At 43.2% G+C, this 25,528-nt stretch overlaps 1 protein-coding gene across 4 annotated transcripts in view; it reads left to right on the forward strand.

The window, feature by feature from the left end:
- GRIA1 (glutamate ionotropic receptor AMPA type subunit 1) overlaps window positions 1–25,528 on the forward strand; it is a 309,387-nt gene that overhangs the window by 147,514 nt on the left and 136,345 nt on the right. For all 4 annotated transcript variants that reach the window (XM_047730841.1, XM_047730840.1, XM_047730839.1 and 1 more), the window contains 3 exons: window positions 9,448–9,687; window positions 13,408–13,592; window positions 18,665–18,718. In XM_047730841.1, the coding sequence (XP_047586797.1) occupies window positions 9,448–9,687; window positions 13,408–13,592; window positions 18,665–18,718 (479 nt within the window). The remainder of the gene's footprint in view (window positions 1–9,447; window positions 9,688–13,407; window positions 13,593–18,664; window positions 18,719–25,528) is intronic.

Below are 25,528 nucleotides of genomic sequence, written 5' to 3' on the forward strand. Positions count from 1 at the left end.
AAGAGCATGGATGAATGGCCCAGAATCTGAAGCCAGCCTAGAAACATCTGAGAACAGCAGTACCTATGCGAGAGCCCAGTGAACTCACTGGTTATCCACTGAGGTCCCATCACACCTAAGTCAGAAGCTGTTCCCTTTCCCATTTTCCACTGATTCAGAACCACCTTAGCCTCCCCTCTGTCTCTCCTCCACTGAGTAGAGCTTCAAGATGTTAGAACCGAAAGGTCTCATAAGATCAGATAGTACTGAACTTCTCAGACTGAGGTGATGCTCTAGAGCTTTGCAGGTACCCAAGTCACACACGAGGTACCATAATCCTTGGAGGAGCATTAAGTTTACTCAGAGAGTTGTAGGATTTTTTTTTTTAAGATTTTATTTATTTATTTCAGAGAGAGAGAAAGCACAAGAAGGGGGAGGGTCAGAGAGAGAAGCAGACTCCCCACTGAGCAGGGAGACTGATGTGGTTCTTGATCTGGGACTCCAGGATCATGACCCAAGCCGAAAGCAGTCGCTTAACCAACTGAGTCACCCAGGCGCCCTGCAGGATGTTTCTCTTCACGCTCGTCTCTGCTGCTTTCCTCCTTTCTTCTGTGCCACATCCACATTGACCTTCTTTCTGTCTCTAAAGCTCACCAATCTCTTCCTGAGCCTTGATAAGAGCCTTTGTATTTTGGGTCCGTTTTTCCTTCTGAAACCGTTTCCCTGGCCCTTTGTCTGTCCGGCTCCTTCTTCTGGTCCACTTCTCAGAGAGAGGGTCTCCCTGACCATCTTAAAGTTGCCCTGCCAGTGGCTCTCACATTTCATGCCATTTTCTTCATAACATTTACTTTGTCCAAAGTGATCTTAACTCATTTATATCATTTCTCCCATTCTGTAGAACTGAAGCTTCATTTTTTAAAATTATGTTCAGTTAGCCACTGTATAGTACATCGTTAGTTTTTGATGTAGTGTTCAATGATTCATTAGTTGAGTATAACACCCAGTGCTCATCACAACACATTCTCTCCTGAATACCCATCACCTGGCTACCCCCTCCCCACCCGTTTCTGTAACCCTCAGCTTGTTTCCCAGAGTCCATAGTCTCTCATGGTTCATCTCCCTCTCTGTTTTCTCCCCCTCAGTTCTCCCTTCCTTCCCCTATGGTCCTCTGTGCTATTGCTTATATTCCACATGTGAGTGACACCATATGATAATTATCTTTCCCTGCTTGACTTATTTCACTTAGCATAATCCCTCCAGTTCCATCCATGTTGATGCAAATAGTGGGTGTTCATCCTTTCTGATGGCTGAGTAATATATGGTCCACTGCATATATGGACCACATCTTCTTTATCCATTCATCTGCTGAAGGTCATCTCGGCTCCATCCACAGTTTGGCTATTGTGGACATTGCTGCTATGAACATTGGGGTGCGTGTGCCCCTTCTTTTCACTACATATGTAGCTTCATGATAGCCGGGCCTTGTCTTCTTATCAAGTGTTGTATCCCCCAGGTACCATCTTGCTGCCTACCATGTACAACATGCTCAGTAAACATTTATTGGAAGGATCGATGGTGGAAAGATAGAAGAAAGATGGGGAGAAAGAAGAGCATATTCCCATCTGTAGAACTACACATCTCCAACAAGTATCAAAGTTTTATTAGAAGTCTTTTACCAAACGAACAAAGAAAAGAAACAAACCAAAGTTTGAGGAACACTGATTTAGTGTGAACTCCATGGCTCACATGGAGAAACTGCACCCAGGCAGGGAAAGGGGCTTATTCCTGGTCCCAGATTTGCTTTTTCCACAGATAACTTTTCCAAAACCGTATCAGACACCTGAAGAGTCAGTCTGTTTGTCCTGTCCCCTGTCCCAGTTTCATATGTCAGCCACAAGATGGGTCTAATTCTAGGACCAGGGCGCCCAGCCTTTACCTAATTCTTATCCTCATATACAGTGACACATCTCATTGGCTGTCAGTGCCTGGTAATTAACACTCGGGTTTCCTAATGAATATACCCATCTGAGCAGGGGAGGATGGCTCCTCTTCTGCATCTCCCGTTGCTGCCATGTCCCAACTGGGCTCCAGGGCCAGCATGAAGACAGGCTCCAGGAAGCTGAGATGAATCCAAAGTCAAAGTAAAATGCAACATTGACGTGAGACTCAACTTCTCCAGGCCTGGCAAGGCCCTTGGCAATGTGGTCTCTACCACCCTCCAACTCTGCACCACATCCCTGCCCCAGTCATACTGGCTTTTCTGGGGTTTCTCTAAGGTCCCCTCCTCTCTCTCACCTCTTTGGATAAACTAGTTCCTCACCCTGGATACTGACACAAGGTGCTGAGTACCATACCTTGCCGGTCATAAGTGCTCAGGAAACACTGGCTATAATAGTTGTTATGACCATTTTTTCTGTGGTTGAGCCCATTACTACTCTTTCAAAATAGCCTTATCTCCCCTTTATGTAAAACTTTGTGAATTCCTGTGCCTGGTCCATGAAGGCAGAAAGCATGCCTGTCTCGTATCATCACTGTATCCCAATTTTCTGGGAATATTAGTTTCCGGTGCTCAATAAAGATTTATTGAATTTGGCAAATGAATGATAACTTTTATCTAGTAAATAACAGGCAAGCCCTGGACATGTCTCAGAATCCTAAAGAACTGTGATGTTGTTTAGAGGGGATGGGGACAATTTAGATCTATTATGGTAATTCACAGCACATCAGTATTAGATCTTGGGTGTAAGACAGTATAAGGGGATGGAGGGGCATTCTTACTCTCCTCTGAGTGCCGGAAATAAAACACATTTGACATCAGGAGATTAGAGTCCAATCAGGAATACCATTCCCACCAATAAAGATAGAATTATTCAGGGAGGAGGATGAATATCTAAAGGTCCCCACCCTGCTACACATACTTTCTATCTCCCTCCCCACAAAGGAAACTGTCCTATCATCTCATTATCCACTATTTACAATGAGACTGCCACATTTCCAGGGACAGAAGCCAGGAGCCAAGGAGAAATGTCGGTGTGAGAAGCCTTACATGAAGTGACAATGAAAAGGAGTTGCTGATACAGGAGTTCCCTCCCTGGGAGAGAGCTGTCAGGGCGATGCCCAGGGCTGGGGGATTTATTGATATTAAGTGAATGGTGCCATAAGCAGGACTGATTATCAGAGGTTTGAGTGAACCAAGAATGGACTCAGGCAACCCGCACTGCGCATGGGTTTCCCTGCCCTTGCCTGTCCTGCCCTCCTACCTCTCCAGGAGGGAATTCCTAGCCTCGTTTTTAACTTGCTCTGACTGTTGGACACATTCTGCTACTGAATCTCCTGGAGGCAGAGACCTTGGAATCTGACACTCTGGCCGGGTTCCCTGAACACACTGTGTCTTCTCTCTTTGCCAGGTCTTTGCGATGGCTGTACTTTTTACCTGAAATTTTATTTATATATGTATATATATATATATATATATATATATATATATACACATATATATATTTTTTTTAATTTGGATATAGTTGACACACACTGTTACATTATTTTTAGGTGTGCAACACAGTGATTCAACTTCCCTGTACGTTCTGTTATCTCACCACAAGTGTAGCTGCCATCTGTCACCCCACAACGCTGCTACAATGCCAGTGACTAGTCCCTATGCTGTGCCTTCCCTCCCCAAATGCCCTTCATGCGTGTGCAATGGCACCATGCCCCCTCTCCTGGCCACATCTCATTTATCTGTCAGTGTCCACACTGGCACATCCTCTTGGGAGCCTTCTGTGAGGTCCCCACAGGCCAGAGTTAGGTGTTCCTGCCTGAGGCTTGAACTCATCCCTGTCATAGCTCTAATACTGAAGTGTTACTGCCTACTAAGTTGTCCGGCTCTCCCGTGGTCAAGGTCACAGTCCTCGAGATCAGGGCTTATCCTGTACACCAGTGCCTCTCCACTGCCTAGAGGGCAGGGGATGTTAGATGTCCTGTGTTAGATGGATAGAGGGATGGACAGACAGAGAGCAGAGATAGGTATATATGCTTTTCCTAATTCCCAGACTTGACAGAGGATGCATTGAGCACATCACCCAATTCTGTTTCATTTTAATATCCATAGACCCTAGTACAGTAATGCACCTTTATCTTTGTCAGAGGAAGGTGGTGTGATATGAAAGGATTTTCTAGAAACTGAAGCTGACCCAGGTACCACGAGTTTTTTTTACCAAACTTTCTGGGGAGGAAGGGGCAGCACATCACAGAGGTGAAGAGCTCAAGGCCTGTGATCAGACCGGCGGAGCTCAGATCTCAGCTGGGCCTTGTACCAGTCCTGGGCCTCGCTTTCCCTGTTGTAACCTACCTCCTAGGAGGAAGGAAGTCCACACAAGGGAATGTCCTCATAAGTGCTCAAATGTCAGCTCCTCGTTATTACTGTCGGAGGCATTTTACACACTACTGCTGTCTTGAGCAGAGAGCACCACACGCCATCTAGCCTACTCTGACTCAAGAACAGAGTGAGTCTGAGAGACAGCAGTGCCCCGCAGAAGTCTGATGCTGCTTCTGAAGGTGACACTTCTTCCTCCTGCTTACTGAATGTGACCGTGCAGTCCCCATCTCCAGCCCCCTTTCCGATCTGCCTCTCTTACCTACTCTCTGCCACGTAACCAACCCATACAGCAGGTTAAAAGTGCATTTTACGGAAAACTCAGTACCACGGTTGCATCTAGATTTAGTGCGAGGAGTCTGCTATAATCAGATCCAAGAACTGAGAGCCTATACCTGCGCCTGGGGGTTGCCAAAAGTTTGACCAGCAAATGACTATAGTATTGTCCATTGGTAAACATGTTTGAGTGAATCAGAATAGAATCCAAGATGTCGGAGCCTGAAGGGATGTTACGTATTAGAGTTCAAACCCTCATGTTACAGATGGGAAAACCGAAGCCCAAGGAATCCGTGGATTTGCTCAAGGTCACATAACTGCTGCGTTACAATAAAACCAAAAAGAATCCTCTGGGTCTTCTGGCGTCTAGTTTAGTACTTTTTTTTTTTCTTACAAGACCACCTTGTCTCTTCTGATTGAATATTTACTATGACAGATTCAAAGAAATGCCCTATAACTACTAAATGTATTTCTCAGTATTTAACCAATGACTGCATTCTCCACAGGACTTCAGCTACAGAGTGCCTGTCTGTCTCTCTCTCTCAATCTTTCTCTCTCTCTCTGTCTCTATATGTCTCTCTACCTATCTCTCTGTCTCTGTCTCTCTCTGTCTCTGTCTCTGTATGTCTCTCTACCTATCTCTCTGTCCGTCTCCATCTCTCTCCATCTCTCTCTCTCTCTCTGTGGTTGCTCCTACTTGGTCAAAATGAGGAGACAGCTTAAAGGTCTGATGCCAAGCAATCCTGAGGGTCAGGATCCACTCAAGTAAATCCAGACCAAGCTACCTCCAAGCCATGCTCTTTTAGGGAGCAGTGGGTAATGTACCCTTCTAGCCTTAGAGGATAAAGCACTCGGTTCAGGGAAGGTTAATTTGAGAAAGGAAAATAGGGAGATCATTTGAGAGGGAAAAATTCCCAGCCTCTCACGTGTCTAAGGATTTGATCATGTGCACCAACTCCTATTTCTAACACCTCCATCTCCCTCTTTCCTCCTTTGCTTCTAAATTCTAACAAGAAACACCAGCCATGAGGGCCCCAGAGGCCCAGCTAAAGGTGTGAAACCAAGTGGATGACGTGAGGGAATTGATCTGGATATAAGAGTCATATCCCACAGGATAATATTTTACTGCAGCGGAGGGAGAAGAAATCCTAAAAATACCATACAGAGCATATTATAATATTTTAACGGGATTATGTGCTCCCTCTACATACTTCACTCACTAAGATGGATTGTGCTTTTTGACAAATCTATATTTAAAATAGGGAGAATAATATACAATGTATGCTTCCTGGTGGAGAAATCCATATTTATGGAAATCTTGATTCTGACAATTAAAATAGATATTAAAAGACAGGGCCTATTGTCTGCTGTGAACAGATAGACCGTCCTCATTAGGGTGAAAGAGAAAATAGTCTGAGTGCGAAAGGATAAACAGCTACTTTAGAGGAGTAGGAGGTCCAGGGTGACCCCGTAGTCATCTCTGTTTGGGTCCAGCTCCCCTGCATACCCTAAGTCACAGGGACCGTCTTATCAAGCATTTATCATCCATTCACTCAACAAATACTCACAAAGCCCTTCCACATCCCAGGCTCTATGCTGGCTTTGGGGCACAAGTGAGACCCCTGTTTTCAGGGATTAACACTGACCCAGGCAGCCACAGAAATAAATAATAGACAAGAGGAAATGATTTCAGATAATAAGAAAGTCTGAAAAATAAGATAGGGTGCTGTGACAGAGAGGCAGGTATAGGGAGGCTGGAGTCACTACTGAGAAGGGTGATGAAGGAAGGCCCTTCAAGGGAATAAAATTTGAGCTGAGATACAACAGCAGAAAAGGAGTGATGCAATGAACACTGGGTATTATACGCAACCGATGAATTATTGAACTCTGCATCTGAAACTAATGATGTCCTATGTGTTGGCTAATAGAATTCAAATTTTAAAAAAGGAAAAAAGAAAAGAAAAAAGGAGTGATCTTTGGAAACAGGGAAGGGAAGAGCCTGCAGGTGGAGGAAGGGAGCAGCTGTTGCAGAGTCTCAGGGCAGAGCGAGCTCAGAGCCCCAAAGAACAGCTAGCTACCAAGAGCTCAGAGCCCTGGAGAACAGCTAGCTACCAAGGCCCGTGTGGCCAGAGCAGGGAGCAAGGAGAGGGGTGTGAGGTGGGATGGGTCCGAGGAGCTGGGTATTTGGGCTCTGAATTATGGTCAGATGCATCCTACATGCAGTGAGAAATCTCAAAACTATGGAGAGCTTTTGCACAAGGAAGGGAAATTGTGTTTTGTTGTCTTATTTTGTTTTTGCTTTTGTTAATTAAAAAGATCCCTCTTGCCTCAGGGTGGAGAAGGGATTCTGCCACTCAAAACCATATGCCATAAGCCTAGAGTCTGTGAGAACCACCTACAGATACCAGGAGGCGGGTATGGAGTGGATTAAGAGCAGTCATTTCATGAGGTTCTGGTCTCAAAAAGTCATCAGTCAGTGGACTGGGGATCTAGAGAGGTCATGCAGGTATGCAAGCATGTGTTCATGAACCAGCCCAGTTTCCTGTAGACAGTTTGCTGGTTTCAGTGAGAATCAAGCAGATGACTTGCACAGTTCAGCTGCAGTCTTTAAGAGATGGATTTTTAAGCCCGTTAGCTCTAGGGACTGAATGGGAACTGAGACTCACAACAGACAACTGAGTACTGGCGCTTAGTTGCATTCTTTCGTGCAGCACGGCCCAGAGGATCTTCAATAACATGTTAAAAGTATTCACCAACAAAGGATCCTGGGGATGTACAGACTCGACAAAATCTGGGTTAAAGTTGAACAGGATTCCTCACAACCTTTTATGTAACCAGTGTGTAGTATGAAACTCCAAGATGCAGGCAAGGTATACACCATTTCCCAGATCTATTTGGCCAAAGAGGTCTTTTCTTTTTTAAGGAGCATTTTGCGGGACTAATGTTTCATGTGACACATTTTAGTGATGCTTATACAGGGTAATGTGAGATCCCCCCCCCCACCATACATGGTAGCACAGGGTCATGGAAGCAGGTGATGTGCTTAACAGAACAGAAGATCTAAGAGTACTAGCTTTCTTCAACTCAAAAAAACAAAAAACAACAACAACAAAAAAAAACTGGTAATACCAAAGTCACAGGGTTGTGATGAGAACTGAATAGTCTAATATATGTGAAAGGACTGCAAAGCACCTGAAAATACTGTTACTGTGATGAAAAAGACTCGTCTCACCATCCATATGAGCAGGGTAATTTCAGGCTTTGGATATGGCTGTAGGGTTGGTCACCTACTTCACTGGGACAACGACAATGAACCCTCATCCTGTATCACATATAAAAGATTAGTTTAGTAGCTAACTGACCTGGGGTTTGGCCCTATGACTTTGGTTTTTTAATATTATATTCTAACCAACATGTAATAAACCATAAACCAGGATTGGTAACTACACTGGGATCTTACAAAATGGCTCCCTTGGGGATATTTACACAGCTGAACTATTATTATGTCTGATACCCTGGGGGACCTGAAAGATCAGATTGCGGGATGTACAAACACTAGGTGAACATCGGCAGAGAAATGTACACCAAAAGCTAAGGGTAGACTGAGAAAATCAACACTTATTTTCTAACGATGTACCAGCAGCAAGCTGGCAGACCTCCTTCTTCCTGTAACAACTTTTAATGCTTCACCTTAAAGTGATGGGCAGTATCATGGAAAGATGACTGGATAGGGGTTCAGGTGTCTACCCAATTCAGATATGCCCTAGCTGTGCCAACATAGACATGTTCATTAATTTCCTGAGCCTTAGTTTCTCCCTTTAAACAATGACTCACTCGGGGAGCCTGGGTGGCTCAGTGGGTTAAGCCTCTGCCTCTGGCTCAGGTCATGATCAAGGTCCTGGGATTGAGCCCCGCATCGGGCTCTCTGCTCAGCGGGGAGCCTGCTTTCCCCTCTCTCTCTCTGCGTACTTGTGATCTCTCTGTCAGGTAAATAAATAAAATCTTAAAAAAAAAAAAAAAGACTCACTCATCACTCTTCTACATTAAGAAGATCGTGCACAGAGGGCGCCTGGGTGGCTCAGTGGGTTAGGGCCTCTGCTTTAGGCTCGGGTCATGATCCCAGAGTCCAGGGATCAAGCCCCGGGTCAGGCTCTCTGCTCAGCAGGGAGCCTGCTTTTCCCTCTCTCTCTCTCTCTGCCTGCCTCTCTGCCTACTTGTGATCTCTGTCTGTCAAATAAATAAATAAGATCTTAAAAAAAAAAACTATAGGGGCGCCTGAGTGGCTCAGCGGGTTAAGCCTCTGCCTTCGGCTCAGGTCATGATCTCAGGGTCCTGGGATCGAGCCCCGCATCGGGCTCTCCGCTCAGCGGAGAGGCTGCTTCCCCTCTCTCTATGCCTGTCTCTCTGCCTACTTGTGATCTCTCTCGGCCAAATAAATGAATAAAATCTTAAAAAAAAAAAACTATAAAAAAAGGTCGTGCACAGATAAAGTAAGAGAACATATAAAAATGATTTGTGTATTTTTATAATTGTTAAGCATGATAACATCTGGCATGGAATTAGCACCTCCTAAACATTAGATCAGACAGATGGATGGGTGAGTGGGATGCACAGATAGGTGAAATGGATGGACAGTTGGATTAGACTGCTAAGTTGGAAGGATGGATGGCTATGGTGGTTGGATGGGCAGATGGCCAGATGATAGATGGATGGAAGGACGATGAGTAGGGATGGATGAACTAATGGATGGATTCGTTTTGGAGCCATCTGCCAGTTTCCTTGCAGCATCTTCTATTAATCCTTCTCTTCTCCTCCTCTAGTCTGTTCCCAGTTCTCCAAAGGAGTCTACGCCATCTTTGGGTTTTATGAACGGAGAACTGTCAACATGCTGACCTCCTTCTGTGGGGCCCTCCATGTCTGCTTCATTACACCAAGCTTTCCCGTTGACACCTCCAATCAGTTTGTCCTTCAGCTGCGCCCTGAGCTGCAGGATGCTCTTATCAGCATCATCGACCATTACAAGTGGCAGAAATTTGTCTACATTTATGATGCCGACCGGGGTAAGCCAAGGGTTAGGGGAGGGAGACTGTTGAGAGATGGAGAGAAAATTGCCAGCAGGAAGGAGAATGATGCCTCCCTGCTTCATTGAAAAGCATGGGGGAGTGTTCCAGAAATGCTCTATTTCTATGGTCTGATTTCTCGGTGGCTAATCTCCAACTCACAGTGTGGAAACACATCCTTTGAGAGAATAATCCTCTAAACACACCATGTCACTCTGCAGTTCACCAAGCTTCCATGGCTCCTGAGTCCAGACTCAAAGCCCAAGGGCCTCCTTTGAATGGCTCATGGCTCACGGTGTAGTTGTCAGGAGCACAGACTCTAGAGTCAGATGGACCTGGATCTAAATTCTATGTCTTGTCCTCTCCAGCTGTTTGTCTTTGGGCAAGTTCTTTCTGCCTCAGTTTGACCATTTATGTTGAGGCTAAGATTTTCTATGCCTTCTTTACCTCATCTCTATAATAACATAAACCTAATTTCTGCCTCCTGAGGTTTCTGTGAGGATTAAATGAGGTGACTAGAAAGTTCCTGTCAGTGCATGGGACATTAAATGCTCACGTATGTTAGCTATCATCATCACCATCATCATCACCCCTCCCAGGCCCTTCTAATTGTGCTTCCACTTACATTTCGAATTTTACATCACATTTTCCTAATGTTTCCTTTGATTTTTTCTTCTCTGCATCTTTCCTCATGCTGTTCCTCTTTTCCGGAATGAACTTGCTTTCCCAAATCTACATATGTGAATCCTTCCTTTCTTTTGCATCCTGCTCAAATGCTGCTTTCTCAATCCCCTAATCCTGAAATGGCAACTATCCTCTTTTTTCCAATGCCTGTGGTGGTTGTACTGTACGCTCCTACCTTTTCCTTGAATACTAAATAGTCATCAGAACTTAGTCATTATTAGTATAAATAAATAAATGGATTATGCAATGTCTGGAAACTGAGGCAGAAGGGTTTTGCCCTGAGTGAAAGGAAGGTTTCACTTGCGGGAAGGCCTAGAAGACTTTCGAGTAGGAAGCTTGTGAGATCAATTGGGCGCAGTGTGAAACAGCCATTACTCAATGAGGAGGAACCAGCAGAAGAGACCAGAAACCCTCTGCTTTCTTCAATCCCCCTCCTTACTTTGAGGATCTCCCTCTCAAACAGCAGCCACTGTGAGGATTATACCCATAGAAGGGCTTTTTCAGGACAGCTTTACAGCATGCTAAAGCTTGTGGCCTGGAAGTGTCAAACCTACTTCCCAGAATCCAGAAAAAAAAAAATGTAACTTTGATTATGGAGAATCATTTCTGGGGTTGGCAGAAACACCCAGGCTCTTAAAGGACTCTGTTTCAGAAATCTGAGCTCAGAGCTCTGCCATTTGCTAGCTACGTGACCTTGGGCCAATGACTAAATCTCTCAGAGCCTCAATTTTCATATCTGTGGTGCAATGGGAATAATAATGTTATGTACTTCATAGGATTAAGTAAATTGAAAACAAGAAAGCTAGTAGAATAGTGCCAGACACATAGTAAACTTTCAGTCAGTGTGAGGTATACGCCACACCAAATAGCTTGCACTGGCAAAGAAACAAAGGTAAGAAGGCACACTTCTTCAAAGAAGACATGTAATGGCCAACAGACACATGAAAAAAATGCTCCACATCACTTGGCATCAGGGATGTACAAATCAATACCACAATGAGATACCACCTCACACCAGTCAAAATGGCTAAAATTAACAAGACAGGGAACAGCAAGTGTTGGTAAAGAAGTGGAGAAAGGGGAACCCTCTTACACTGTTGGTGGGAATGTAAGCTGGTACAGCCACTCTGGAAAACAGTATGGAGGTTCCTCAAGGATTTAAAAATAGAACTAACAGAACTATCCTACAACCCAACAATTGCACTACTGGGTCTTTACCTGCACCCCAGTGTTCATAGCAGCAACATCCACAATAGCCAAACTGTGGAAGGAGCCAAGATGTCCTTCAACAGATGAATGATGGTTAAAGAAGATGGGGTTCCTATATACAATGGAATATGACTCAGCCATCAGAAAGGATGAATACCCACCATTTACATCAACATAGATGGAACTGGAGGGTATTATGCTAAGTGAAATAAGTCAATCAGAAAAAAGCAATTATCATACGGTTTCACTCATATGTGGAATAAAAGTAATAGCACAGAGGATCTTAGGGGAAGGGAGGGAAAACTGAAGGGGAAGAAGTCAGAGAGGGAGACAAACTATGAGAGACTCTTGACTCCAGGAAATAGACTGAGGGTTGCAGAAAAGGAGGTGGGTAAGGGGATGGTGTAACTGGGTGATTGGTATTAAGGATGGTACGTGATGTGATGAGAACTGGGTGTTATGCATGACTAATTAATCATTACACACATCAAAAACTAATGGTGTACTATATATTGGCTAACTGAATTTAAATAAATTTTTAAAAAAGAAAAAAAAAGGCATAACAGCATCAATCTAGAGATGATTCTTGAGGTCAGGCATCATACTGGTCACTGTGGGAGGGATGAGCAGGGTTACAAGGAGACAAATGATATATGTACAAAAGACTGATTAATAATGCACGAGTGAAGCCACCACCTGAAGTAGGCAGAAAAATGACCTCCATCTTCCCCACAGAGAGGTCTCTGCTCTGAGAATTTGGGGAACCTGTAAATGTGTTATATTCAATGGCAAGAGGGATTAAGGTTACAGATAGAATATACATTGCTAATCTACTGACCTTGGAGAGATTAACTTGGATTACTTATTTGGACCCAATGTAATCACAAGCATTCTTAAATGTGGAAGGTGGAGGCAGAAGAGTCAGTGTCAGAGGGTGATGTGTGAAAGACTTGACCGGTTACTGCTGGTTTTGAAGGCGGAAGGGGCCATAAACCAAGAAATGTGAGCAGTCTCTAGAAGGTGGAAAGGCAACAAAATCTTCTCCCCTAGAACCTCCCAGGAGCAATACAGCCCCACCAACACATTGATTTTAGTTCAAGGAGATTCATTTCGAACTGACCTGTGGCAGTATAAGATGATACATGTGTGTTGTTTTAGACCAATGAGTTTGTGGTGATTTGTTACTGCAGCAGGAGGAAACCGAGACACCATTTATGTCTCAAAGATGAAACAAAGGGGCATTGAGTAATGGGGTCCTCTATCATTTAACTATAAATCAGAAGAGAATCATTTAATTCAATCCACAGTGATTGAATACCTACTATGTACGAGGCAAAGTATTGGGTACCGAACATTCATGAATTTGACAGTTACTAGGTGTCAGTTTGGCACATTTAATAAGCAGCTACTAAATGCCCCGAAATATTTATAAAACCCTTGCCATGTATCAGACATTCTTATTTAATCCTCATGACACAATGACGTAGGCATTAGTAACACCACCATTTTACCATTAAAGAAACTGAAGTTTGAAGAAGTTAAGTAGTCTGTACAAGGTCACTTAACCAATATATTGTAGCATCAGGATTTGAGCCTTTGGTTATATTTTTAATCACTAACACTACTGTCTGCTAAGTTCTAGAAGCAGAAGGACAGAAGAGACTCACTGCCTGCCTTCAGTGAGCTCTGACTTGCACGGTGGGAAAAAGCTGAGCTGAGCTTGGTGGAGGAGCTGGTGTGTGGTGTGACGAGGGAGGTGGGTGCCGAGTGGAGGCGGGTGGTACCTGTGTATCCTGATGGCCACTTCTCCAACTTACCGATTTCCAGGTCTGTCCGTCCTGCAGAAAGTCCTGGACACAGCTGCTGAGAAGAACTGGCAGGTAACAGCGGTCAACATTTTGACCACCACAGAGGAGGGATACCGGATGCTCTTTCAGGACCTGGAAAAGAAAAAGGAGCGGCTTGTGGTGGTGGACTGTGAATCAGAACGCCTCAACGCCATCTTAGGCCAGGTAGCGCATGCAGCAAAGGCTCAGACTGGGTGAGGGGAGTGGTTCAAGAGCAAGCTGGACAGCCTTTTGCCCACAGAGAGAGCACTTGACGGTATCGGAAGGTGACTTCTTCCCCACCTTCTGTAATTTATACATTTTAGTTCTGAATTTTTATAAAATAGCACAAACAATGGGAGACTGGACCTAGAGCTTCCCATGGTTCTCAGATCAGCTGACCAAAAACTGACCTCCAGGGTTTCTCTCTATGATGAAAAAACAGATTGCACTGCATTTTAGAGTCTGTGAAGCACTGTCACATGGGGAACACAGACCGCTAGAGCCAGATTCCTAGGTTCAGCTCTGGGTTCTGTCACTCACTGGTCTGACAGTCGGCATCTCATCCATCCAGCCCACTGCCCTGGTTTGAGTGCAGGGATACAGCCGGCACCTCTCTGCTCTTTCCTTGAATACACTCATGTGTCTGAGAAATCCAACGATTGTACATTCTGTGAAAGGGCACTGTGACCCCGATAGTTTTTAGCCAGGACTCTAAGCCATGGTTCTTCCCATTCTCAGAATGAGAGTACGTACCCACTACACAAGCAGCAGGCCTTTCTTGATCTCTTGTCTTTTTGATAAACTTACACTTGTGTATCCAGGTGAACTAGCAAGAAAGTAGATTTGGCGATCATTCTCTAACAGGGCTGTATAATTACAGATGGTAGTTTTAGGTACTTGACAACATGACAAAGCTTGTTGATGGCCTTTCAAGACCCTGGGATCCCCAGCAGGAATCTTGCCACTAACTCGGCAACTACACAGAGGCCTCAGCAACAGAATAGGAGATTCTGAAAATCGATTGTTTAAGGCATTACGTATGTGTTTTACTCCACTAAGTATGGATCTGGTCTCCCCTCTTGGAAAGAGAATCCAGGGGTGCCTGGGGGCTCAGTGGGTTAAGCCTCTGCCTTCAGCTCAGGTCATGATCTCAGGGTCCTGGGATCAAGCCCTGCATCGGGCTCTCCACTCAGCAGGGAGCCTGCTTCCCGCTCTCTCTCTTCCTGCTTCTCTGCCTACTTGTGATCTCTCTCTCTCTGTGTCAAATAAATAAATAAAATCTTTAAAAAAAAGAGAGAGAGAGAAACCAGCAAAAATTGTTTCCATGAGATGGGCATTCTCTGGGCTGGACTCAAGGGATTTGAATGCTAGTTAAACAAGGCAGTATCAGGTAATGGTTAAACACAGAGACCCTGCAGCCAGAGTAGCTGCAAGTTAAACCCCAGCTCTAGTCTTTACTACCTCCATAACCTTGGCCAGGTTTTTCATCTTTCTATGTCTCAGATTCCTGATCTGTGAAATGGGCATAATAATAATACAGCTTTCTTCAGAGGGCTCCTGTGAGAGTTAGAAGAATCTATTCATATAAAGCAGTTAGAACAGAACCTGTCCCACAGAAAGTGATCTATATAATAAGCCTTTGCCCAGTTCTGCTATTTCTAGCACCACCTAGTATTACCTTCTTGAGTCACTTCCTTCTTTGGGCATAAGTGTCCTCATCTATAAAATAGGAATGATGGCTCCTGTTCTACAGAGCTGAGAAAAAGACTGGATGAGATAGCAGTTGGAAAAAGTACTGAATGATAATTAGATATTCTTAATAGACTGATGATTTGTCCTTTGTTGTTCTGTAATAAAGACAGTAGCCAGTGCTACCATTTTCTGAGCACCTGCCATGTACCAGACTCCATGCCAAGTCCTTCCCATGCATCACGCTACCTCATCTTCATGTCTACTCTAAAAAACCACTTCTATCACTTCCCCTAATTTATAAATGAAGAAACAAGGGACTGTACTTGCCTGGGAATTCACAGCTAGCGTGTAAGAAAAGCAGGAAGTCAAAGTCATCTTAGTCTGGCTCCGGAGCCCAACCTTCCCCAAAATGTAATTTTTCAGTCTCTGCTGTCTCTAGCCACCTCCTCTGCCAAAAGACAAACTTATGTTTTGCAAGGAAGTGACTTGTTTGTATGGGCATTTTAGATGGTATTATATTAACTCTTTTAACTGTTGGATTCTTCTATTCTGAAAAGCAAGGCCAAAGAGTTGAATGGATCTTACAGATCACTTGATTTACCACCTGCATTTACAATTTACGGGTGGGATAACTGATGGTCCCATTGGCTGATTTGCCTTCAATTCAGACAACTAGTTGGTAACAGTGATGGGTCTCCAATTTACATCTAATGGCTTAGAGTCTGACATCTTGACATCATTCTAAACAATTGAACACTTCAATTGGGATCTTTTCAGTCTAATACAAACATCCTGCCTGACCTAAGGAGGAAGACAGTGATTCTCAATTGCAGGTATGGAATTGCCTATCTCTGTCTCCAGTCCCCCAATCAGAACACTGGCATTATAAGGACAAGGATTTTTGGTTTATGTTCTTCTTTGTGGTATCCACAGTGCCTTGAATAATGATGGGTACCTTGTAGGTATTCAATAAATATTTTCTGAGTGCCTGGAAAGAATAGGGAATCAATGAAGGCTCTAGGAAAGATCCCAAATGTGAGATAGGTCTGAATATGTACGGGTAGTCATTGGCTGGATAAGAGCCATTAAGCTTGAAAGAAGGGCATGGAGGGCAGCCCAGAGGGCATGTGAGGGCTGGGGTTCATAGACTGACCTAGCAAGGCAGGTGGAAGATGCTACATGTCTACTGGGAGACAGTGACAGTCACATGATTGAGTCTATTCTTAGAAACCGCTCTAAAGAGTTTGGGGTTTATTCCATAGACAGTGGAGTCAGTAAAGGTTTGTGAGCAAGGAATAGGGTTATTAGAATATAATGCTTTGTCAATATATTAGACAGCAAATTATATAGTACAGTCATTAAGTTCAGAATGAGTTAGAGATGAGAGAGACCAGGATTAGGCTATCACCCTGCTTTACTGCCTTCATAGTGATTCCCACTTGCTGAAATCTGGCTCATTTATCTGTTTATATATTTACCATCTGTCTCCCTACTAAAACGTCAGTTCAGTTTAGGGAGGGCACAAGGACCCTGCCTCACAGGGTCCCCAGCATACAGCACACAGCACACAGCACAGTGCTCAGCATATCATCCCAGTTCAGTAAGTATCTGCTGGCTGCATTAATGAATCAGAAAAGGTTTTACAGAGTAGCTGGGATTTGAGCTCAGCCATAAAGGTTATGAATAATCAGAGAGAATGGGAAAGGACATTCCAGACACAAAGATTATGAATTAAGGCAATCCAGTGGAAATGAGTTTTGAAAGAATAAGGTGAGCAAGGCTACGGGGCTCCACGTGAAATTGTACATTGCCTTTATAACACCCCTCTCAGTTTGTAACCCGGGGGCATTCACCTCTCCATCTAGTGTGGGTCTTACCGCAGTAAAGTGGGACCCCAGGGAGGCAAGGACCATTTATGTCTCCGTTCCCACTCTATCCATAGCATAGTGCTTGGTACAGAATAAGCACTTAATTAATGTTTGTGAAAGGAGGCAAGAGAGGGCAGTGGATTGGTAGGTGAAAAGAATGGGTGGGAAAGTTGGCGTTATGTTGAACCATAAGGAACTGCTAATTTTTATCAACCCAAAGTCATCAATTGTCATCTATTTCTTATGTTTCAATCTGTAATTTTATCTTGCAGAGACTATTCTTATCCATTGCCTAAATGTAGCAGGTTTTGAAAGATCTCTTATTTGCTATTTTGTGTTTATTAGAAGCCGGATAGGTTTTTGGTAAAGGTGTCTTATTATTGAAAGGGCAGCAAACCGTTTGAAAAGAAGATGGAAAAGTAATGAAGAATTATTAATAAAACTATCATCCCAATAGTATTTGAGCTCCGTGGCCTGGAATTTCACAATCTAACCACTGTTTCAGAACATGCATTGTGTGTGCTTGCATTTAATTATTCCCTATATAAAAAAAAATGTGAGCTGCTATGCACATACATCCAATTAAGTAGATGTCTAAATGTGGATTTTAATAACCTTGAAAATTTATTCAGTTAGACAAGAAGCCCAAGTGCTTCTCATATGTTTTATGCCTTCTTGTAAGAGTGCAGGAGAGGCACTGAGCAGAATGTACTAACCCCAATTTCATGATTAAAAAATGAATAGATCAAGTTAACTTGCAGCTGAGCTAGGGCTATGCTCTTAGCTGTTCCTTGGGTGGCGTATCTGGCTGCCTGAGCAAACTCCTGGATAATTCATCCCACAAATATTTTTCCTGCCCACAGTGATTACAAAAGTCTGCACAATGAGGATGGAGGAGTTTTGGGGGACCCCGGCTCTTACTGATTAATCATAATTGGGTTACATGCAAAGACTCACAACGTCAGGTTCCTGTCTTGGCACTGCTGCAGGATCTGGGCAAGTCATTTCTGCTCTCTAGGCCTTAACTTCCCATCTGTACAGTGGAAGACTGGACCATCTGATCCAACTTCCAGGTTGAGTGGTCAGTTAATTCCTGGGTATCCAACTAGTTTAGGGAAGAAGCCACAATATTCAGGGAAAGAAGGAACTGGATCTGAATATGGTTTATGCAAGGAGTTGAAGGTCAAGAACCTACCCATCTGACCATCCACTCACATCCATCCATCCATCCATCCATCCATCCATCCATCCATCTATCCAAGCAGCAGGTCATATCATGACAGTGGCAGTGAATTCAACACAGCTTCAGATTCACACAAGAAAAGAATCTCCATCCTGGGAAAGGCTTTATGGATGAAGAAATGAAATGAGCATTTCATCTGAATTGGGTGGGGGGGCGGAGGGTTATGATAACACTCCTCTACATGTAGTATCAGACAAAACTGATTTCAAATCCTGCATCTGCCACTTAATAACTGGGTAACCTTAGGGAGCTTATTTAATCTCTCCATGCCATTTAATCTCTCCTCATCATCACAAAATGAGGGTATCCATAATGCCACCAATACTGTACTTGGAATACTTAAGATAGAACAGGATACACTGTAAGCACTCGTTGTTCGTTGCTACTATCATTGCCATTGTAGCTTTAATTGCAAATCTGATTGATGAGTCCCTTCCCGTTGTGTTTTGTAGATCATAAAGCTGGAAAAGAACGGCATCGGCTACCACTACATTCTTGCAAATCTGGTGAGTACCATGCACTGCTGTTCAGCTTATGCACCACTCCAAATACAGGCCCTACCTTGCTTCTGCGGCCCCCAGCTAATGGGAACTGCCTGGGTGGGAGGGGCAACTCAGAGCTGCAATACTAAGCTTGCCTGTTCTCCTCCACATCCCCATTTGTCAAACCATGGCACACTGTGGTAACCCTCTCATCTTCCTTAGAAGAGAGGGTCATCACAAGGCAGGTTGAATCAGCTCTGCCCCTTGACAGTAAGGACAAAACCGGCCCATCTTTGAAGAGATACAAGGTGTTTCCACCCCACTGTTTTTGGCCCTCTATTTTGACACCAGTCGCAGTTTTACTGTTTCTAAGTACAAACACTGGAATCACAATGATACTGGTATTGACAGCTCTTTAACCAGAAAGCAGTTTTACAACATGAACAATATTATGTCAATTTAGTTTTTACTCACTTTTCTATGTGGTATAAACTAACCCTGTCTTCTTAAAAAATTTTGTTTTCATTTTAATGTATTCTAGCTCTTTTTATTGGACACAATCATTTTCAGGGTTGTGAAGATTTGACTCATCAAATAATTTTTATTCATATTAAAATTTTACCTAATAACATGTGCCATTAGGAGTCTTCTTTTGTGGCCATAATTCCTGGCAATTCTATTTTTCCAGGGTCATGTTTTGACCATCTACCTTTTTTATCATGAAATTTGATTCTTCCAGAATTTTATCCAAAGCTAAATGTAATTTTATCTTGCCGTTAGTCCCACTGTTTACATTTTTTAAAGATCCTCATGGTGATGTAATTCACATACCATACTGTTCATCCACATAAAGTGTCCAATTCATTGCTTTTTAATATAGTCACAGAATTATGAAACCGTCCCCACAATCTAACTTTGGAATTTTTTCGTCATCCCAAAAAAGAAACCCCATACCCAGCAGCACTCACTCCCCATTGCTCTCTAAACTCCTGCCCCCAGCCCGAGGTAACTAGCAATCTACTTCGTAAGTATTTGCCTATCCTGGACACTACATGGAGGCAGAATCATACAATCTGTGCTCCTTTGTGACTGGCTTCTTTCACTTAGCATCATGTTTTCAAAGTTCCTCCATACTGTAGCACGCATGGTACTTTACTCCTTTTCATTGCCAAATAATATTCTCTTCTATGGTTATACTGCATTTTGTTTATCCATTCATTGGTGGATGAACATTTGGGTGTTTTTTGCTCTTTACCTATTATAAATAAGCTGCTATGAACATTTAGGTACATACCTTTCTCTTGAGTACAAACCTAGGAGTGGAATTGCTGGGTTATAGGCTCACTCTGTGTTTAATATCTTGAAGAAATGTAAAATTACTTTCCAAAGTGGTTATATCTCCCAACAAATCGATAATAAGTTTTTATATGGATTAAAATATTTTAATCAATAACACATTTTGTCAGTGTGACAGTGTGGGCAGTTAACGGTTTTCCCCAATGGTAGCTTTTTCTACAAAGTGTGCTTGTTATCCTGGCTTGTCTTTATAATTTTATTTGCATGAAAATGTGATTTTTAAATTTTTATTTATAACGTTTTTATTTTATTTTATTTTTATTTTATTTAAAATTTTTATTTATAACAAAGTGTATCGTGTTAGTTTCAGGTATGTTATTGGTGTTGATTGTTTTTATGAGTAACATTAATAATTAATGGAATTAAAAATTGCTGTTTTCTACTTATTTTTGGAACAAAGGTCATTAGTAAAACAATAGTCTACTAGGTCTGGCTGTATGTAAAGGTCAAAATTGTAAGATCGAAACAAGGGACCAAACATCCTGTCTAATCCTTAATTCCTATTGCTCTTTCTGACCCCATCTCTATTCTTAAACAAGTCCCTGCCTAAACATTTCCCTCCAAAACTTCATTGCCTTGACTGTCCCAATATTTCAGGCTCAGGACCAGAAATGAGAAGGGCTCATTGAAATAGGTTAATTTAGACCCAGATGTTAATAGCTAAATATGTTACATTTCTCAAAGGTATTTGCCTTTTAAATGGTGGGTAGCTCTCCAGAGACTTTTAGGGGAAAAGAGCCTCACCCTAAAAAAAAAAAAAAAAAAAATTGCACAGACAGAATTTTTTACTTTGTAATAAAGCAGGTTCAACATCCCTCAAGTTCCAGCTCCCTAGTGCTGGAAGGGACTTTAGAAATCAATATCATCTAAGTCTCCTTTGCTTGTAGAGAAATAAAACCAGCAAGGTGGTGTCGCCTGGGCATGCGGCAAGTCAGGGATGGAGCTAGGCCTAGCACCCAGGTGAGCAGGCATCCAACGCCATGTGCAGGGCTCCAGCACGCCTCTCCGTACAGTCTGTGCAAGCACCCTACTGCTGGAGAATACACAGAACAGCGAGGGCATGCATAATCGCCTCTCTAGGGTAAGATAGAAATTACATATCCGTGGCCTTGGAGCCACCGAAAGACCCCAGATAATTAAATTGCCAGCCTCCATCTGTTGCCAAGTGACCCCCTGGTCACTGAATCACCGAGTCAGCCCCCTTGGGCTTCTCTATCCTTCTGATCTGCATTCTTCTTCTTCTGACCTAATGAGCTCTCAAATCCTTACAACTGCCAGCTAATAGGATGCAAATTGCATATACCATCCAAATACAAAAGACTTGCATGTTCCAATAGATTAGTTGATAATTAGGCTTCAAATTACTAATTAATTCAGTTCGAAACATAGGCGAGTATGTGGTGTGTGTTTTTCTTCCCCCTTCAGAGAAATAACGCAATTTATAAGATGATAATTTTTAGAAATTCCGCCACATAATTAGCCTGCTGCTGCATGGAACTGACCCCCTCCTTCAGAGTGTTTGTGATTAGGGTATAATTACAGAGTTAGAAACCAAGGAAGCTTTTGAAAGGTTTAACAAAAGGAGGGAGCTAAACTTTTATTTCACAGTTCTCTCTGCACAAGAGAAATGGAGTGCAGGAGCTCCGAAGTAGCCAACAGCATTTTTCTAAACGATCACTTTGGAGAATTCAGATAGCCAGCTTCGGGGGACTGCTGAAAGAGAGGAGGGAAGGAGACTGTGCGTCCAAGAGGAGAGCTTTAGGGACAGAGAGTAAAAACAACCATGAACCTTCCCTGCCCCCCACCCACTCTTTTTGTCCAGACACCACCCTTAGCTAGCTCTGTGATCTTGGGCAGCTCTCCAGGCCTCAGTCTCCTTATCTGTCAACTGGGAATGACAGTGATCTGCATGACTATACTGTCACCAGGAAGATCAAAGATGTTGCTGGATGTCACCCTGTTTTGATGGTTAAACATTGCTCTGCATAGTGGGGGAATTCTTACCACATATACTGAATCTACTCATCTGTACATACACACACACACATACATATATATGCTTGTTCATGTATCCCTATCTTATATACAATAGGATAGATATATATTTATATTTCTAGAGCACCGGTAAGTCCATACAATGTACTTGAACCTTGCAGAAATTGGAGAACTCTACCATTCTTTCTTTTTTTATCTTTAAAGAGAGCGAGAGCATGAGTGGTGGTGGGAGATGTGGGGAAGACAGTCAGAAGGAGAGAGAATCCCAAGCGGGCTCCATGCCCAGCACAGAGCCCAGTGCAGGGCTCGATCTCACAACCCCAAGACCATGACCCGAGCCAAAATCAAGAGCCAGATGCTCCACCAACTGAGCCACCCAGGCACCCCATACCATTGTTTCTTAAAGAAGCACCTAGGCCCTGGAACCCACCAAAGGGCCAGGCTATCCAATCTGGCTAGCCATCCTCCTCCAAACCCCAGTACTGACTCCGTGTTCGTTCCTGGCTCTGACATTGTGATCAAAGCAGACATCTACCAGTCAGGGCCTCCAGAATTATAGCTCTTATCTTTGTGACACATCAACAGTATATCTTAGACCAAACTAGTGTTTCTCAAAACAGAGTGTTTCTCAAACAGATGTTTCTCAAAATATTGTCCCCCCCCCCCCCCGCCGACAATGCATCTGCAGAGTCAGTTTGGGAAACATTGAGCTAATCGTGTCACTGGAATTATAAAAATGAGTAATCACATCCCGAAACAAATGACCAGATTATTAATACTGATGATTAGAGTTTTACTGAAACAAAAAAGCACATTTTAAAATGCTTATAGAGAATTAGCAGACCTCTGAGAATTTACAAAGGGTCCAGCAGACCCCAGTTTGAGAAACACTGAAGGTGTTGATTCTTTTTCAGTATGGACCATTTGGTACCTCCTTGGGGATTAATAACAGTAAAAGTAACATCAATCCTCCCATCTTCACAACTGTTATAGTTTTTGTGCATTTTCTCAAGAATCACACCACTGGCTTTTGAGAATCACAATACTCCAGTGAAGTCAGCAAGGTAGAATTCATCACCCCCATTTTATAGACGTGGGAACCAAGGCTCAGAGACATAATCTGAGCTGCAGAGGAGGAAGGCAAGCACCTAGTCAATATAGTTGGGCTCTCGGGAATCTGACAAAAACCTAGTAATGTGGGCATAAAAATAGGGCCATCGGCCTAACCTGATGCCAACCCTCTGGGAGCCACTGACCAAGAAGTCCTTAAAGCCCTCATGGATAACGTGTCAATAATTACAATGGCAGTAACTACTACAATTCACTTAATCATTGCTACATTCCAGGAATACTTAAAATACTTAAATGCCTATCTATTAAACCCTACCACAGTCCTTGATAATATTATCCCCACTTTTCAGATGAAGAAACAGTTCAGAAAGATTAGTGAATTTTCCAAAGTTGCAAAGTTGATAGAGTGATGGAGCTGGGCTTCCCCTCTAGGACCATGGGACTCCAAAGGCCACATGCCTAGGATGTGCCTTGTGACCGCTGAGTGTGGGGAAGTGGAGGAAGGAGTGAGGGTTTGGGGGACTGAGGGGGGGTGGTTCTTGGCAGGAAGGCTTGAGTTTAAACCTCGCCTACAGTAGGCCTGGAACTTAAACTTAGGCTCTCAAGCTCCTATTGGATACCTTTTTAGTTATACACTGATGGAATTTCATTATAATTTCAGGGGATAAGGAAGCTGAGGGAGAGACATTGAGGTCAGGTCACCCCAGGTCTCACTAGGGTATTTGGGGATCAGAACAGTTAGCCATTTCCACCATGCAGTTGTATAATAACTCCCATAAAGAGTTAAGAGTTGGAAGGTTTGGTCCGGAGAACAGTAAACCCAAGCCCCCAGCTCTGTGCTGCTGCCCTCTGCCCTATCAGTCCTGAGAAGAAGCTGTTCTCTAGTCTCCTTCTCTCCTCTGCTGAGAAATGTCTCCACCTTCTGTACGGTCACCCTTGCCCACTGTCTCCTGCTGCTTTCTTCCCACTGTCTCCGGGCCACACCCGGCATGCCTGATTTCCATAGCCTCTAGTTAGGCAGGTGGTACTGTGGTTGGAAAGGGTGGTTGAAGGTCAAACAGACCTGGGTTTATACTCTGGCTTTATATCTATTAGCTGTGTGACATTTTACCTACTCGCTCTGAACTTTCATTGCCTCATCTATAAAAGAGGGAATAATGTGATATTATCTACCTCCTTATTGGTATTATGACAATTAAGCAAGACAGTATGTTATAAAGGGTGTATAATAAATATTCGGCCCAAATAGGCACTCAATAAATATTAGTAATTGCCACCATAATAATCATCATACAATCATCATCATCATTATCATTAGTGGAAAAAGAAAAGACATTTAACATCTGGGGACACGCTACTATCTTTGAGACCCTCTCCCAAACTAAATCCTATCCACAACTGCCTCAAGTTATATAATTCTTCCTCCCTGTTTGTCTTTAAGCTCCTAGAGGAAGAAACAGGTTTGCCTTATTCACTGATGAATTCCTAGGGCCTGGTGGAGGGAATTACATGTACCAGGTGGTCTTTAAAAAATCACTAAATGTGGGGCGCCTGGGTGGCTCAGTTGGTTAAAGCTTCTGCCTTCGAAATAAGTCAATTGGAGAAAGACAACTATCATATGATCTCCCTGATATGAGGAAGTGGAGATGCAATGTGGGGGGGGTTAGGGGGTAGGAAAAGAAAAAAATGAAAGAAGATGGGATTGGGAGGGAGACAAACCGTAAAAGACTCAATCTCAAAAAACAGACTGAGGGTTGCTGGGGGGATGGGGGACGGGAGAGGGTGGTGGGGATAGGACATTGGGGAGGGTATGTGCTATGATGAGTGCTGTGAAATGTGCAAACCTGGCGATTCACAGACCTGTACCCCTGGGGATAAAATATGTTATATGTTTATTAAAAATTAATTAATTAAAAAAAAAAAAAAGCTTCTGCCTTCGGCTCAGGTCATGATCTCAGGGTCCTGGGATCAAGCCCCGCATCAAGCTGTGTGCTCAGCAGGGAGCCTGCTTCCTCCTCTCTCTCTGCCTGCCTCTCTGCCTACTTGTGATCTCTGTCTGTCACATAAATAAAATCTTTAAAAAATAAAATAAAAAATCACTAAATGAATGAATGAGGGAAATGACCCCTCAGGAAATAAACAATATGTGTACCCACACATCACATGCACTTACAGGCAAAATCCTTAACTGCAAAATGCTGAGAGCAGCAGAGGTAGTAAGAATGTGAACATAGTTATGAATATGCACATGAGTAGAGAAAGATGGGCCTAAGGAGGCTTTTAATCCACTTCCAGTAAAGGGCAGGAATCTCTTCTGCATCATCCCAGCGGAAGCCCGTCCATCTGGTTCTTGCTTGAATGATACCCAGTGATGGGGAACTCACTACCTTGAATAGCCCTTTCTCTCCTCAA

Source organism: Lutra lutra, chromosome 5 (genome assembly GCF_902655055.1).
Source record: "Lutra lutra chromosome 5, mLutLut1.2, whole genome shotgun sequence".
Classification (NCBI taxonomy): domain Eukaryota; kingdom Metazoa; phylum Chordata; class Mammalia; order Carnivora; family Mustelidae; genus Lutra; species Lutra lutra.